Source organism: Hemicordylus capensis, chromosome 1 (assembly GCF_027244095.1).
Source record: "Hemicordylus capensis ecotype Gifberg chromosome 1, rHemCap1.1.pri, whole genome shotgun sequence".
Taxonomy (NCBI): Eukaryota; Metazoa; Chordata; class Lepidosauria; order Squamata; family Cordylidae; genus Hemicordylus; species Hemicordylus capensis.
The window spans coordinates 303,620,899-303,636,386 of record NC_069657.1 but is presented as its reverse complement, the minus strand read 5'-3'; the positions used below and the strand labels follow the sequence as shown (position 1 = coordinate 303,636,386).

Below are 15,488 nucleotides of genomic sequence, written 5' to 3'. Positions count from 1 at the left end.
GCATGCATGCATGCATGCACTCTTCCCAGAGCAGCCCCATCTCCTAAGAGGAATATGTTACACGGCTCACGCTTTCTCTCATTCAAATGCAAGCCAGGGCAAATTTTATAGTTGATGATTCACGAAGAAATGTGAGCGGGAAGTCCATCTTTTATGTGTGTATTTGTAATGAGTGACAATATTGCTATTGTTAAAAATAATAAAAAAATGAACTTGCAAATGCAAGCCAGGGCAGACCCTGCTTAGCAAAGGGGACAATTCATGCTTGCTACAAGACCAGCTCTCCTTCCCAGATACATTGCAATGTATGAACAAAACCCCTTTAGTAAATACAGGTGTGTCCCAGAAGATAGCCTATTCTCTGATTTAAGTAAGCCAGAGAAATTAATATCTGAGAGTATTGTAAGCAGACATGATTTAAAGGCCAACAATGATTTAAACTAGGATACATATATTAATATAATTGTATTTCAGGAGGAAAGCCGGCACAGCCAATGATTAGTGAAGAGCTAAGTGTGGTAGCTTTGATCCTTCTCAAGGCTGAATGAAAGGGCTTTCATGCCTGACCCCTAGGAGTTCCTGAACCCAGCAAACCAGCATATGAAGATTGCATGATTTATGGTGTTGTGAGTGAATTCTATGAAGTTGTAACACTGTGGCTTGCCTTTGTTGTGGAGAAAACTGCCAGGTTCCAAGAAACATAAGCTCTTTGTGCTTCTGCTTCTTTTTTGTGGCTACTTAATGTTTGAGTGTTTCAGCTTCATTGGCTGATATGCTGCACAAGGGTAACAGGGGCGGGAGGACAAAGAAGTAACGCTGCTGCTGCTGCTTTTGCTGGGGAGGATGTCTGTTATGCTTCCAACATTATTGTAGTTTCTCCCATTGTGGTGAATGGGAGGAGTATGGTGGTAATGCTGATAGCAACACTGCCATTCTTTCCAGTGGTGCCACTGCTTCCATGTCCACAGCAGTGGCATCCGAATACCCTCCATTCCAGTGACCCTTGTGCATCCCATCAGCCATTATTGTTAGTGGCTTTGGTTTTGATCAGGAGAGAAGAGAGCTATAAGTTTTTCAAAATAATAAATAATATATTTTTTAAAAAATCAAGTCACGCTGATACTGAAATGGGTGGGCACATCATGGTGTAGGGACATGATGGGATAATGCACCTCCATGGCATTTTAGTAACTGCAGAGGCACTAAAGTTTTGACTTTGGGTTAGCTACATCAGCATAAGTCTATATACCAAATGTCTGGTAGCAACTGTTCCTAATGGAATTTCAAATGAAGGCAGTTTCCCACACACATGTGCATCCCTTGGGTTCTCTACACTTGATTAGTCACTATAGGCTTGAGAAGTGGCAGCTGACAGTGTGCACTGATTGCACTGAAGAGCATTGTATGTATACAAGGTGATACACAAGTCCTTAGATACACAAGGTGATACACAAGTCATAGTTCATTTACACATACAAATCAGCACTGGTTGTTGCCATCATCATGAGATGAATGTGTATATGTGATATAGGTCTGGCAGGTAGATTAAGCAGTAGGGATGTGCAATTCGGATTTTCGGTGTTTCGATTTGGATCCGAACCGAAACACCCCCGTTCTGTTTTGTATACAAATATTGCCCATCCGAATCACCCCTGATTCAATTTGGATCCGAATCCGAATCGATTAGGATTAAAAAATGGGTCCTGGGGCCAAAAGAGTGGGGTGGGGTGGTAGTGCCCAATGGATGGAGGCTACCACCCAAATTTCAGGGGGATTGAGCAGAGGGCTGATTTTTGGTGAATTTTTGAAGTTTTAGTGTCTTTGGAGCAGATTGGGGGCAGAAAGTGGGATCTGGGGCAGAAGAATGGGGTGGGGTGGTAGTGCCCAATGGGTGGAGGCTACCACCCCAATTGCAGAGTGATTGGGCAGAGGGCTGCTTTTTGGTGAATTTCTGAAGTTTACGCGTTTTTAAGGTTTCCCCCCATTAGGTATAATGGAGGGTGTATCGCTTCACGTCAGGGGGAAAGGGGTGGCCTAGAGAGGTGTGGGGTTGGTGGTAGTGCTGGGTAGGGGCAAGGAAGCTACCTAAATTTTTTCAAAGGATTTGGGCAGAGGGCTGATTTTTGGTGAATTGTTGAAGTTGGCACCCTATGTGCACTACACGCGTAGTCTTTAAGGTTTTTCCTCATAAGGTATAATGGAGCTTTCAGCAGCCCCATAAGTGCACTTGGGGGGTGCTGGGGTGGCCCAGAGCGAGTGGTGGTGTAGTGCTCATAGGGTGCCAACCACCCCCATGGGTTTCTAACCCATGGGGTACAGGGTTCTGTTGTTTCTGAGGTATTCTGAGTGTAGAGTCTATGATAGCAAATGAGATTTTCAATGAGACACCATGAATCCACTCTAGTTTGCTATCACAGAATCCACACTCAGAATACCTCAGAAACAACAGAACCCTGTACCCCATGGGTTAGCAACCCATGGGGGTGGTTGGCACCCTACGTGCACTACACCACCACTCGTTATGGGCCACCCCAGCACCCCCCCCAAGTGCACTTATGGGGCTGCTGAAAGCTCCATTATACCTTATGAGGAAAAACCTTAAAGACGCGTAAACTTAAACAATTCACCAAAAATCAGCCCTCTGCCCAAATCCTTTGAAAAAATTCAGGTAGCTTCCTTGCCTCTACCCAGCACTACCACCAACCCCACACCTCTCTAGGCCACCCCTTTCCCCCTGATGTGAAGCGATACACCCTCTATTATACCTAATGGGGGAAAACCTTAAAGATGCGTAAACTTCAACAATTCACCAAAAAGCAGCCCTCTGCCCAATCACTGTGCAATTGGGGTGGTAGCCTCCACCCATTAGGCACTACCACCCCACCCCACTCTTTTGGCCCAGATCCCACGTTATGCCCTCAATCTGCCCCAAAGACACTAAAACTTCAAAAATTCACCAAAAATCAGCCCTTTGCCCAATCCCTCTGCAATTGGGGTGGTAGCCTCCACCCATTAGGCACTACCACCCCACCCCACTCTTTTGGCCCAGATCCCACGTTATGCCCCCAATCTGCCCCAAAGACACTAAAACTTCAAAAATTCACCAAAAATCAGCCCTTTGCCCAATCCCTCTGCAATTGGGGTGGTAGCCTCCACCCATTAGGCACTACCACTCCACCCCACTATTTTGCCCCTGGGACCGGAAATTCGAGCAGACGTCACATCAGACCTTTTTGCATTGAAGTCAATAGGAGGCAAAAAGGCGGGAAATTCAAATAGACGTCATTGCTCAAAATGGAGGTGGGGGGAGAAGGCATTTATTGGCCAAAAATGGAGGTCCAAAACATCCGAATATTTCGGATCCGAAACAGGGGTGATTCGTTTTGTATCCGAAATTTTTCGGTGTCCTTCGGGGGTGATTCGGTTCGGATCCAAATCACCCAAAATTGGCTGTTTTGGGTACAGATCATTCTGTACCCGAAACGTTTCGCACATCCCTATTAAGCAGAACTGTTTTGCATACTTGTCAAGCAGATGATGGCACTTCATATGGGGAAGCCACTCTGCATTGATAACCACTATAGTAATCAGTAGGATTGGAGGACCCATCTGTTAGTAAGTGCTACTCAAAGATACTGAACAAACGGAAGAGGTCCCAGCACCGAACTTCAAAATATAGTGCTATTCAGGAAGCACAGAAGTATACATGAGTCAGATCTTTTCTTTGACCTGAAAATGTGGGACAGCGATTCTGAAAATAAATGAAAGTCAGGACAGAAGGTCAAACTGCTCTCAATTGATAATTACTCAGGCAAGCCATTCCCAGCTTTAATAATGTCAAACTGACAGACCTTTCAGGTATATGATTGGGCAAGAGACTCTACTTTAGGGTCAGCTTTCCCACACATTGTATCACTGTTTTTTAATTGTACCACACAGGCAGGTTAGACAATACATTTATTTAGTACTGCCTTCTTTACATATTACAAAATTGAATTCATAATACAAAATATTGAGTAAAAATCTTAATTCTGTCTAAGAGGTGTTTTGCTCTTGGCTTGGGCAGATAGCCACACAATGAAGACATTTTTATGAGACATGTTCATTTCTTTGTTGTTGCTGTTGCCAAGAGTAAAACTATGCACTTCAGTCCTGAAGGAAGTCATAAATAGTCGTTGGTTATGTAAAAGCGGGAAGCAGTTGCCACAAAATTGTGTCATGGCAGCAGTAAAAGGAACATTTCTCTCAAGGCCCGTGCATGAACACTTGTGTGTTTTGTCTAAAATTGTCTTTCTGCAGCAAGATGGAAAAGTGTAAGACTTACATAAAATAGAAATAATGTAGCAAGGCCAATTTACATTGTATGTTGCCTCCATAGAGTATAAAAAATAGAACAGCTATGCAAGCCTATTATTACATTTGAGAAATCATTAGTCTCAAAGGAATAATAACAGTATGCTATTAAAATTCTGAATACATTTTCAGCTTGTGTGTTTTAAAAGAAAGGTTTATAAATATGCAAATTTCAGATCAACAAATCCAAAATAAAATGCACTGAAAATACCGATATGTAGACAAAAGTTTATTTACACCATACAACATTTTAAATATTTTATACACAGCTGCAGCAGGAAAAGCTCCTCTTGAGCCTTCCAGAGAAAACTGCAATAATAAAGATGTGAAATATATTATTCATATAAAAGTGAGATTATTACTTTATTGCATTTAAAGCAATGAAGAATGTAGCTCAACAGACATTCATTTAATGACGACAAAACTTTGCTTTTTTATATTATAAAGTAAAAAGTGTAGTAATGGCCAAACAGACTGTTATAAACTTTAAAAACTGCATAAATATATACATTGTGCTTCATGGTGAAGTTTTTTGAAAACTAAACCAAATGAAGCTGTTACAACATGAACCGTTGCTTGAGGTTTATCTATAAAGATTTACCTTACAAATCCATTCCACGGGTACTTACAAGACACGATGGTAAGAATTGTACACCTGGGCTCTCCACTAGTTTGGCTAGTGGGAATATATCGTACGAAAAGAAACCACTGACATTTGGCACACGAAGGTCCTGACACGCGTTAGCCACAATGTTCAGACAGGCGGGTCAGGAATCCCAAGTCTCTTGAGCGTCAGTGCAAATGAAATGGTTCTAGGTTTTGCTTTCGCTGCAGTTTATTTCGCCTTTCGTTAAACTTCTGTTTGAAAATCGCCTTCTTGTACATCTAGAGGCAAGTTCAGACACTTCTCCCATTCTGCTGGTCTTAGTTCTAAAGCATCTTTTGCCTCTGTATCTAATACATTTATTGTGGTATAATGTTGGTATTCACTTGTGTTTTTGAAACTGTCCCAGGTAGCCTTGTTGGCTGCTGTTGGGTTTTCCTGTGAAAGTGAGGAGGAAAAAAGAAGACAACATTAAACTTCCTGTTTGCAGTTTGGATCATATGACAAAGCACATGAAAAACACATGTCAAAGAGATAAGATGGCTTTGATGGAAGCCAACTGGCTGATATTCAGAGTCCACCTTCTCATCCCTTTCTACAGGCAAATCCGTTCATTGGAAGCCTTGCCAACAGAACTGCCAACACAACTCCCAGTAGCTGGCTTGGAACAGAGTGTGCCAAGAGCTACTGACCATCACTGGCAGCTGTATATTTTGTTGCAATTTCCTAGAAATGAAAGTGGAAACTGGCGAGGCATGATAGAGCATTTCCTACTAACTTAATGGTATAAACTACAGGGCTCACAGCCTGGATATAAATTCAGATTGCGACTGTGTTTGGGTTAACAGTGGGCCCTGCAAGAAAAGGCTTTTATCTCCACTTATAAATAGGAGGATTTAAAGACTTGTCACAACCAATGTAAGTGCTGCCCATTGAAAGCAAAAAATGTAAAGAGTATATTCCGGCATCCAAGGCTGAATGTACCTACATCTCTTGGAATAAGATTCAACTCAGATTAGAAACACAGCTAGTTTTTAACATATAAAGTCCTCAACATCTCAGACCCTGTATATTTGAGAGATCATTTTCTTCCTTTCAAAAACCCAAGATTCATCAAGGACACTGTCAATCATCGTATCTGTGTGCCAAAGACATACCATGAGGATACATAGAAGGAGGCAGCATTCTTGGTGGCTGACCAACGGTTATTGGGGTCTTTCTTTTGAAGGCTCAGCAAAACATAAGCCTGCTAGACATACAGTTTGTGCCACTTATCATTGCCCAAGTTGATACGGAAATGAAACATACATACTCTTCTTAATTGTTTTTAGAGCTGGAATTATTTTCAGCCACCCACCAACCCCCCCAAATATGCTTTCACAATCAGCAGTATGTGAAATCATAAAGAAAATATGATTTCAGACCCTCACTACTCCAAAATCTTTACTGGTCTTTACATGGCTATAATATGTTCACCAGTCATAAGGATTTATTTCCTTTTAATGGTAGCAAAAATAGAGCTTGCTGCCAAAAAGAAAAGAAAAAAAAAGGGGGGGGAGCCTATTAAAATTCATTTGGTAAATCAATGATCATAGAAAATGTGGGAGCTCATCATTGTGGAGATACATCAAATGAAAGAAACAAATTAATGAGCTTTGCCAAACATTAGTGTTTCCTGCTAACATGGGATCCTTTTTAGCTTATGCTGAAGCTAATAAGGTACTTGCTAATATGCACAAAATGTTAAGTTCTGCATCCCAGTCCAAGTCCCTGCATGGACTGGGAGATTAATTTAAGCCTCCCACTCCTCTTGCCTGGCCTCGACAGCCAGAAGATCCGCTCTGCTCAGCTCTTGTTCCATTGCCTTTGTTAGAGTTCCGGCCTTCCTTTCCTGATTGCCTGAAAATCTACACTTGTGAGCACTAATGACAGTAGCCCTGTCTCATGAGAGGAGAGATTCTGGGTTTCTGGGGCTTTAAAGGATGAGGATTCACTATGGCTGTGGTCAGCAGAGCAGTCGGCAGTAGGCAGCCGGCCTTCAGTGTGGGACTGAGGGCTGGGGCGCAGCATGTTATTTTATGGTTGCATAAGAAGCTGAAGCTCTGGCTGAGAAGGCTTCTGTTGCTGAGTCTTGGGCGAAGTTAGTTTACAATGTGTCTAGGCTTGTCTGGAAATGGAAAATGGAGTGTGTGGAGGGTGTCCTTGTCAGTCCAGAATAAATAAGAAATCACCCATGATCTGATTATGGATGAAGGGGCCAACCTGGTATGTATCACAAAGCCTTGGTTGGGGGAGGCTGGTGGCCCAGTTTGGTCCCAGTTTCTCCCTGCAGGGTGCTTTGTTGAGAAGCAGGTGAGAAGACATGGGTGGGGAGGTAGAGTGGCTGTGGTCTATAAGAATAACATCTCCCTTACCAGAATATCTGAAGAAGTGTCTGACCATATTGAATGTGTGTACTTAAGTTTGAGGACCAGGGATAGACTGGGACTTTTGTTGGTGTACCAATCACCCTGCTGCCCAACAGAGTCCCCAACTGAGTTGATAGATTTGGGCTTGGAGTCTCCCAGGCTTGTGGTTCAATGTTCACTTTGAGATCAAGTTGTCCGAGATGGCCCATAAGTTCATGACAACTATGGGCCTATCCCAAGCGGTCTCGGGACCGTTGCAAGTTGCTGGACACACACTTGGTCTATTCTTTCACTCTGATCAGGGTGGTGTTCCAAGGGTGAACTCTTGTGATCTCCTCATTGTAATGGATGGACCACCATCTGGTTAAGGTTGGACTCATAATCATGTCCCATCTCTGCATGGGTGAGGGGCCTATAAGGATGGTCCGCCCGAGAAGGTTATTGGATCCAATAGGATTCCAAGAAGCCTTGGAAGGATTTAGTGTTGGCTGTGCCGGTGATCTTGTTGATGTTCTGGTGGAGAACTGGAACAGCAAATTCATCAGGGCAGTAGACATGAATGCTCCCAAGTGTCCTCTCTGACCCGCTTCAAATTTGGCCCCTTGGCATATGGAAGAACTACAGGAGCTGAAGTGGTGAAGTAGATGACTGGAGTGCAACTGGAGAAAGAGTCAACGTGAATCTGACAGAATACAGCATAGAGCACACTTGAAGACTTATGTTCAGTCAATATGTGCAGCAAAGAAGCATTCCTTTTCTGCCTGTATTGCATCCACAAGCTCACGTCCAGCAGAGTTGTTTAGGGTTGTGAGAGGGCTAGTGTGTGTCTTTACTCCCTCGAACGAGAATTTAGAACTATTAATTATCTGTTGTGATGTTTTAATGAGTTATTTTTGGATAAAATTTCTCATATTCAGGCCAACTTAGATCAGACCCTACAATTATTGCAGTGTCTAATGTGGAGGTGTCCAGCAACTCCTCTTATGCGGTTAAGTTGTATCACTTTCAGTTTGTGACTCATGATGATATGTATATCTGCTGCTTGGAATGGTGCTGTCTACCACCTGATCTCTTGCCCCTTGTCCAACATAGCTTCTACTTTCAGGCAGGGGGGTTGCTGTAGAAGGCCTGGTAGATATTATAATGCTTCTTTGAGGGAGGGCAGGATATCTTCCTGTCTTAAGAAGGCAATCATTAGACCTCTTCTGAAGAAGCCTGCATTGGATTCCTCAGAGTTGAGCCACTATAGGCCTGTCTCCAGCCTTCTGTAGTTGGGCAAGGTGATTAAGAGGGTGGTGGCCTCCCAGCTCCAGACAGAATTGGAAGACACTAACTAGACCCATTTCAAACTGGTTTTCAGGCAGGCCATGGAGTGGAGACTGCCTTGGTCAGTCTACTGGATGATCTCCAATGGGAAATTGACACAGGGAGTGTGACTCTGTTGGTCCTTTTGGATCACTTAGCATCTTTTGATACTATTGACTATAGTATCCCTCTGGAGTGTCTGAGGGGATTGGGAGTGGGAGGGCACTGCTTTGTGGTGGTTCTGCGCCTACCTCTTGGGCAGATTCCAGATGGTGTCACTTGGAGACTGTTGTTCTTCAAAATGTGAATGTTTATAGGGCATCCCGCAGGGCTCCATACTGTCTCCAATGCTCTTTAACATGTACATGATACTGCTGGGAGAGATCATCACGTGTAGGGTGTTATCATTATGCTGATGACACCCAAATTTATTGCTCCATGTCAATATAATAAGGAGAAGGCATAACTTCCCCAAATGCCTGCTTGGAAGCAATGATGGGCTGGATGGAGGATGTATTTCTTTTTTTATATCTATGTAAACTGCTTTGGGAACTTTTGTTGAAAAGTGGTATATAAATATTCATCATAGTCATATAACAAACTGAGAATAAATCCACATAAGATGGAGGTACTTATTGTGAAGGGTTGGAACTCAGGAGTTCCAACTTTTGATTGTCGGTTTTGGATGGGGTCACACTTCCCCAGAAGAAACAGCTATGCAGTCCGGGAGTGTTTCTGGATGCAAACCTGTGCTGGTAACCTCCAGACTTGACTATAGCAATGCGCTCTATGTGAGACTGCCTTTGTATGTAGTCTGGAAACTGCAGTTGGTACAGAATATGGCAGCTAGGTTGGTCTCCAGGCCATCTTGGACAGGACATATTACTCCTATATTAAAAGAACTGCACTAGCTACCAATAAGTTTCAGGGCAAAATACAAGCTGCTGTATAACCTATAAAGCCCTAAACAGCTTAGGCCCTGGGTATTTAAGATGACATCTCCTCCACTATGAGCCCCATTGCCCATTGAGATCATCTGGAGAGGTTCATCTGCAGTAGCCACCAGCTCATATGGTGGTTACAGAGATGGGCCTCTTCTGTTGCTGCCCAAAGACTCTGGAATGTGCTCCCTGCTGAAATAAGAGCCTCCCCTTCTCTGACAACTTTTAAGAAGTCTCTAAAGATACATTTATTCAGGCATCTTTTTAACTAGAATTGTGGTTTTAAATTGTTTTAATGTTTTAATTTCTGTTTTGTTTATATTGCTATAGACCGCCCAGAGACAGATATTTGGGGCAGTGCAAAAATATAATAAACAAATAAATCTTTATATTGAATCTTCATTTTTAATCAACCACAAAGACATTGGTTATTGTGGCTGGGGATGATGGGAATTGTTGTCCAACAATATCTGGGAACCCAAGATTGAGAACCCCTGCTTATAAGCAGGATCCGCCCTGGTTTGCTTTTGAATGGGAGTCCTGTGAGTCCCTTAGGGGATGGGGCTGCTCTGGGAAGAGCATCTGCATGCTTGCAGATGGTTCCCTGTTCTCTCCCTGGCATCTCCAATATAGGGCTGAGAGAGTGGTGTGCCTGAGGGAACGGTCCCTTCCTGGTGCCAAGACAGAGAAACACACAGACAGAAGATGAGATAGATGGTATTTTAATCAAAGAAAGACAAAGAGATATGAGGCTTACGTCCCTCGAAACACTACCGGGGACCCCGTTGCGGTAGGGGATGTGCTCCGGCGAGGGTCGTGGCACCTGCGCGCTGGTCCATGATGAGATCCAGCATTCTAAGGAAAGGTTGTCTCTTATACATGACTTTAGACAAAACAAACTACATAATACAGTTTTCTTGGCTTACATATCACTATATAATGAGTAAAGAAGCAGGTGCTCAATGAGAGGCAACTCACTGCTTATAGTTTCTCATGGCAGTTCTGATAAGCAGGTACAGCTGCTGATAAGGAGAAGAGCTTGTTAAAAATGACCCACGGATGAACTCCTGAGACAGGCACTAAAACTTTCCCCTCCTCAGATATAACGGTCTTCCGGTGGAAAACTGTCCCTGTCAGTACAGAGAGACTCCTGCCTGCAACCTTGGAGAAGCCACTGTCAGTCTGTGTAGACAATACTGAGCTAGATGGACCCATGGTCTGACTCGGAATTAGGCAGCTTCCTATGTTCCTAAGAGAGAAATTCTGGGAAAGCATAGCAAAGGAGTGCTGTGAGAAGGAGGGTCGTGCAGACTGGCATGCCAGCTCTCCATTTGTGCCACCTTCCTGTGTGATGAAACTGGTAACACTGGTGCATGATGGAAGTCTGAGAACTAAATATTTGTGTTATTCCACCTTTCATGCAGGGAGCTCTTGCACTGTACATGAAGCTTATTTTACCTGCATAACAACCCTGGAAAGTAGGTTAAACTGGGAAGCCGCGGTTTGCCCCAGGCTACCCAATGAGATCTGTAGCTGAGCAGGAATTTAAATTAGGTTTTCCTCATCCAATCCCAATCCATCTAGCCACCGGCTTCAGTTTTAGTTCTTAACTTAGTGGGTATTTTTCACTGTGAATAATAAGAGAAATTATTGACTAATCTTTTTTCTCGTTGCTAACAGTTCTATTCCACACTTCCTTCAAAGAGTTCACAGAGGAGAAAGTGAATTACAGTATCCTAACAATGACCCTGTGAAGTAAGTTGGACTGAGGGAGAGTGTGACTAGGCCAAGGTGAGCTACATGGTGAGTGGATATTTCAACCCAACTCTCCTCAGTCCGAGTCCAACACTCTAATCACTTCACCATATTGGCTACCTAATCCTCAATCAATCAATCAATCAATCAATATTAGGAGTGTATAATACAATGTCAAAAAATAATATACTTACCATACTGCCTGATTTTGGTACATCTCGAAATCTGTCTAGTGTCTGAAATTTCTGATTTAATTCCTGAAACAATTCCATGTGCCTCTTCCTCGTATGCATGACCTTCTGCAAAATGGAACAGAATGGCTTAATATTTTATAATAAATCATGGCACTGTTTTAGAAGAACCATTATTTCCTCCAACTCAATAAAGCAAATTGAGTTTGGCTGGGCGCTTTCCTATAGACACCTGACATGGAAATGAATTGCAACGTCTTCTATTTGATCTTTGCAATATACTTCCTGGACAGAGGCGTATCTAGGGAAAATAGCGCCTAAGGCAAGCACTGAAATTGCGCCCCCTCTCCAAACATCTGACACCCATCTTTTAGATAACTTTACCATAATATCAGCTGAAAAATATAAGTCAAGCTCGTTAATCTTTTAAAATTTCAAAAACTATTTAGCAGTGGACATAGCCAGACCAGAAAATGCTGGAAAATGACAAATTTCCATATGCTGGGGCTCATGAAATACCCAAATACTATGTGGAGGTGTACTTGGAAAACTAAACAGAAGTGCCTATCTAATTCTCTACTATGCATTGTAGCGTCACTATTACATCAGTTTTAAAAATAAATGGAGAATTTGGCTTTTCCCAGATACTCTGAAAATAATTAAAGGTTATGCAGAGTAAACTGTGTCACTGCTTGGAATATATTCTAGTATTTCAGAAAGACAGTTAAAATGAGAGAAAGAAAGCAAGAAACTCCCAGTGGGCCTTAATACTAAGGATTTCACACTGATTCAAAGACTAACTCACCATTAATAGCCATATTGTTAAGACACCACATTTAACTCACTTATCATAAGGAGCAAAGTAAGAGCAAATGAATACAATCCTAGCTCATAAGCTTCCGCTCTGTATTTATAAGCCCTGATTCTCTGTACATAGTGGCAAACTGAATATGTGTACAGTGACATATTATATTATATTAAATTATTTTTAAAAAACCTGTAGCCCCTTCGGGGCGCTTCCTATAGGCTATGGGAGGGGGGCATCTGCAAAGGTTACCCCTCCCACCGCTGGCCTCTAGGGCCTTGCAGAGACCATTTGAGCATGTGCTGTGGCCATTTTTAAAAATAATTGTTGTTTTTTTTAAAAAGGCTGCTGAAAACAAAATGGCCACTGTGCATGCTCAAATGGCCTCTGTGAGGCCTGGCATGGCCTAGGGCCTCACAGAGGCCATTTGAGCATGTGCAGTGGCCATTTTGTTTTTGGTGGCAATTTTTTTTAAAAAAAAATAATTTTAAGAGTTTGTGCCCCCCTTCAAGTGGTGCCCAGGGCACGTGCTCTGCCTGTCCTACCCTAGATACGCCCCTGTTCCTGGATAAAGAGTGTTGCTTTTTCTCCTTCCCTCTACTGAATTACCCAAAGCCAGAGCTATTTCTTTTGTGCTGACATACATAAGCTGTGAACAGAACATCCATGATTGTTAAAGTTCTCTATTGCTTGGCAACTAAAACCAAATCTGTAAAGTAAATGTTTAAAAGGTTTTCTGTTTTGTTTCCATATTTAATAGGTTGAATATGAATGAGTGAACAGTTCTATGTGTTTCTCCTTAGGATGCTCAGTGAGCAAACTGTGGCCAGAACACAGTGCCTCTATCCTGGGGCTGCTGGGCCTCATAAGCAACTTTGACGCTGTGGCAGTGCTGTTTGCAGCTGCTACTTCTCAAGAGCATCAAGGCTGCTTACAAGTCCATAACCGCCCCAAGGCAGAGTGTTCCAGCAACTGTACACCAGCCAGCATCCACAGTTATTATAGTGATGGAAAGCCATCACCACAGTATTGATGTGGCAGCAATCATGCAGCCCAGTCCTATGTTCTACTGAGTATTATGGGACTTGAGTTCTACTGGAAGTTCTACTGGGTTTCATATGGTTTTGCTTCCACATTCCCAGGTTGTATGTAGCTTATGAAACTGGTTGCATTTCTTTTGTGCCAGCTCAATTCACAGCACCAGGCCAGGGGGAATGCTCATGGGAAAGGGATATTTCACTAGTTATTTTGTTCTGGTGCGGAGATCTTGTGAAATCTTGGGTACAGGGCTACAACTGGCCAGCACATAATGAACAGGAAGAACTAATTTTTCCATATGGTCAAGATCATCTGATGTACAAGCTCATGCAACAATTAGTGCTGTGGTATTCTACGAATTCTTATGAACATTACATTCATTTGGCACATGACAGCAGTAGAGAACACAAGCTGAGGTAGCTTGATCACATTGAACAGAAAGCCTGTCTAAAAACTGGGACTGCAGCTCCCAAAGCAGTGAGAAAAACTGGTCTCACCCTGTGTCGAACAAAAGTAACCATTTACTAATTAAGCTCTGCACTAGATCAGGCCTGGTCAATGTGCTAAATACATCCAGCTTCTACAACCTCTGTAGATGCCCATGAACCCAAAGCCTTACATCCCGTACTCCCCAGATGGAAGGCATTTGTGTTCATGTGTGCTGTGGGGGGCATTTTTTTTTTAAACAATCCTCCCTTCCCTCTGCAGCCCCCTTGGGAGATCTTCCAGAACAGGATATATGTGGCACAGGAGGCTTCAGCAAGAAGGGTAATGGATGGGAAATGTCCCCTTGTGCAAATGTAAGGATGACTTTGAATACAGCTCTGTATTCCCACTTTCTCTTGATCCTAATCCTACTCATCTCCCAGGGACTGCAATGTACCGTATGGCAACACAGGCTGAAGTGGAAAAATGGAGGAAGAAGGTGACAAATGGAGCCTCCCCCTCTTTGGAGGCTCTGCCAGTTTCGATCACAACTGTGCTCATCAGAGCTTCCAAATTGCTAGAGTGACTCATAATAAACACTCCCCACCACCAAGTTGAAAAGAATATTACTCAACATCAGAGTGTGTAAAGGTGGCTCTGGAAAAGTATTTTGTCAGGTTATAATTCAAGCAATTTATCTCTTATTTGAATATTTACAACATGAGAACAAGATTGCTGCCCTGTTGGCCATACATTTTACCAGCACTACACAACAATGCACAAAGACTGCAACTTCTCTACTTTTACTAGGGAGTAAATCCCATTTCAGTCAGTGGAACTTCTGAGTAAACATGCACAGGATTGGGCTGCACAGAGACTAATCTGACCACAATATATTTGGGAAGTTATGAGTGTTGACCCTGTGTATATTAGCTTAGGAGCAGGGTTATCAGAGTAACAATGATTGTGAGGAAGTTTCTTGACGACAGAGATTTCTGATGCCTAAAGAAGGGGCAACATAACTCATAATATGGGCATGAGACCATAGCAAGCAATTATAAACCAATTAACCTCACAATTGTGGAGAGAAAATAGGAAACAGTTCTTCAATATTTAGTAAGATCCTTCTTGCAAAACATTAATGTGTCTAAGAGATAGCTGACCTAGATTTATGAAGGCAGTCGCGCATAAGTGACTTGCTGGAGATTTACAAGATATTAATCTTATGGCTGCTAATGCTCCATAGCAAACTCAGCTCTACACACACACACACACACACACACACACACACACACACACACACACACAGTTTCAAAAGACTGGTTCCACTTCCAAAATGATTATTGGTTAAGCAAGGAGCCCAAATATAGGAAATTAAACAGGTTTTTTTTCAGCTGTGGGGAGGGGTTGCCAACCTAAAAGAAGAAGAAGAAGATAGAATTGTGGAACAAAAGCAGCAATTCTAAGCATACTTCCTGGGAATAAATGCAGATAGGACCAAGCAATAAGACTATCATCCTTGTGACACTTACTTGAAAATATACATTGATCTCAATGGGAGCTAAGCAAGCTTCGTTACCTGGAGAATTAAATAGGCAGAAATGGTGGTCCACATGCTGCATAGCAGTACGTGGGTGGAAAAAAGAGCTGAGTGCTTGTAGG

At 42.7% G+C, this 15,488-nt stretch overlaps 1 protein-coding gene across 9 annotated transcripts in view; it reads right to left on the bottom strand.

Annotated features, from left to right (window-relative positions):
• Nucleotides 1–4,569: 4,569 nt before the first annotated feature.
• ADGRB3 (adhesion G protein-coupled receptor B3) overlaps nucleotides 4,570–15,488 on the bottom strand; it is a 668,379-nt gene continuing 657,460 nt past the window's right edge. For 7 of the 9 annotated variants that reach the window (XM_053286712.1, XM_053286708.1, XM_053286713.1 and 4 more), the window contains 2 exons: nucleotides 11,561–11,665; nucleotides 4,570–5,395 (listed from right to left, as the gene is read on the bottom strand). In XM_053286712.1, coding sequence (XP_053142687.1) covers nucleotides 5,204–5,395; nucleotides 11,561–11,665 — 297 coding nt within the window. In that variant the 3' untranslated portion in view covers nucleotides 4,570–5,203. Of the gene's footprint in view, nucleotides 5,398–10,368; nucleotides 10,467–11,560; nucleotides 11,666–15,488 lie in introns of all 9 variants that reach the window. The other 2 variants (XM_053286711.1, XM_053286709.1) reach the window with 2 other exon arrangements.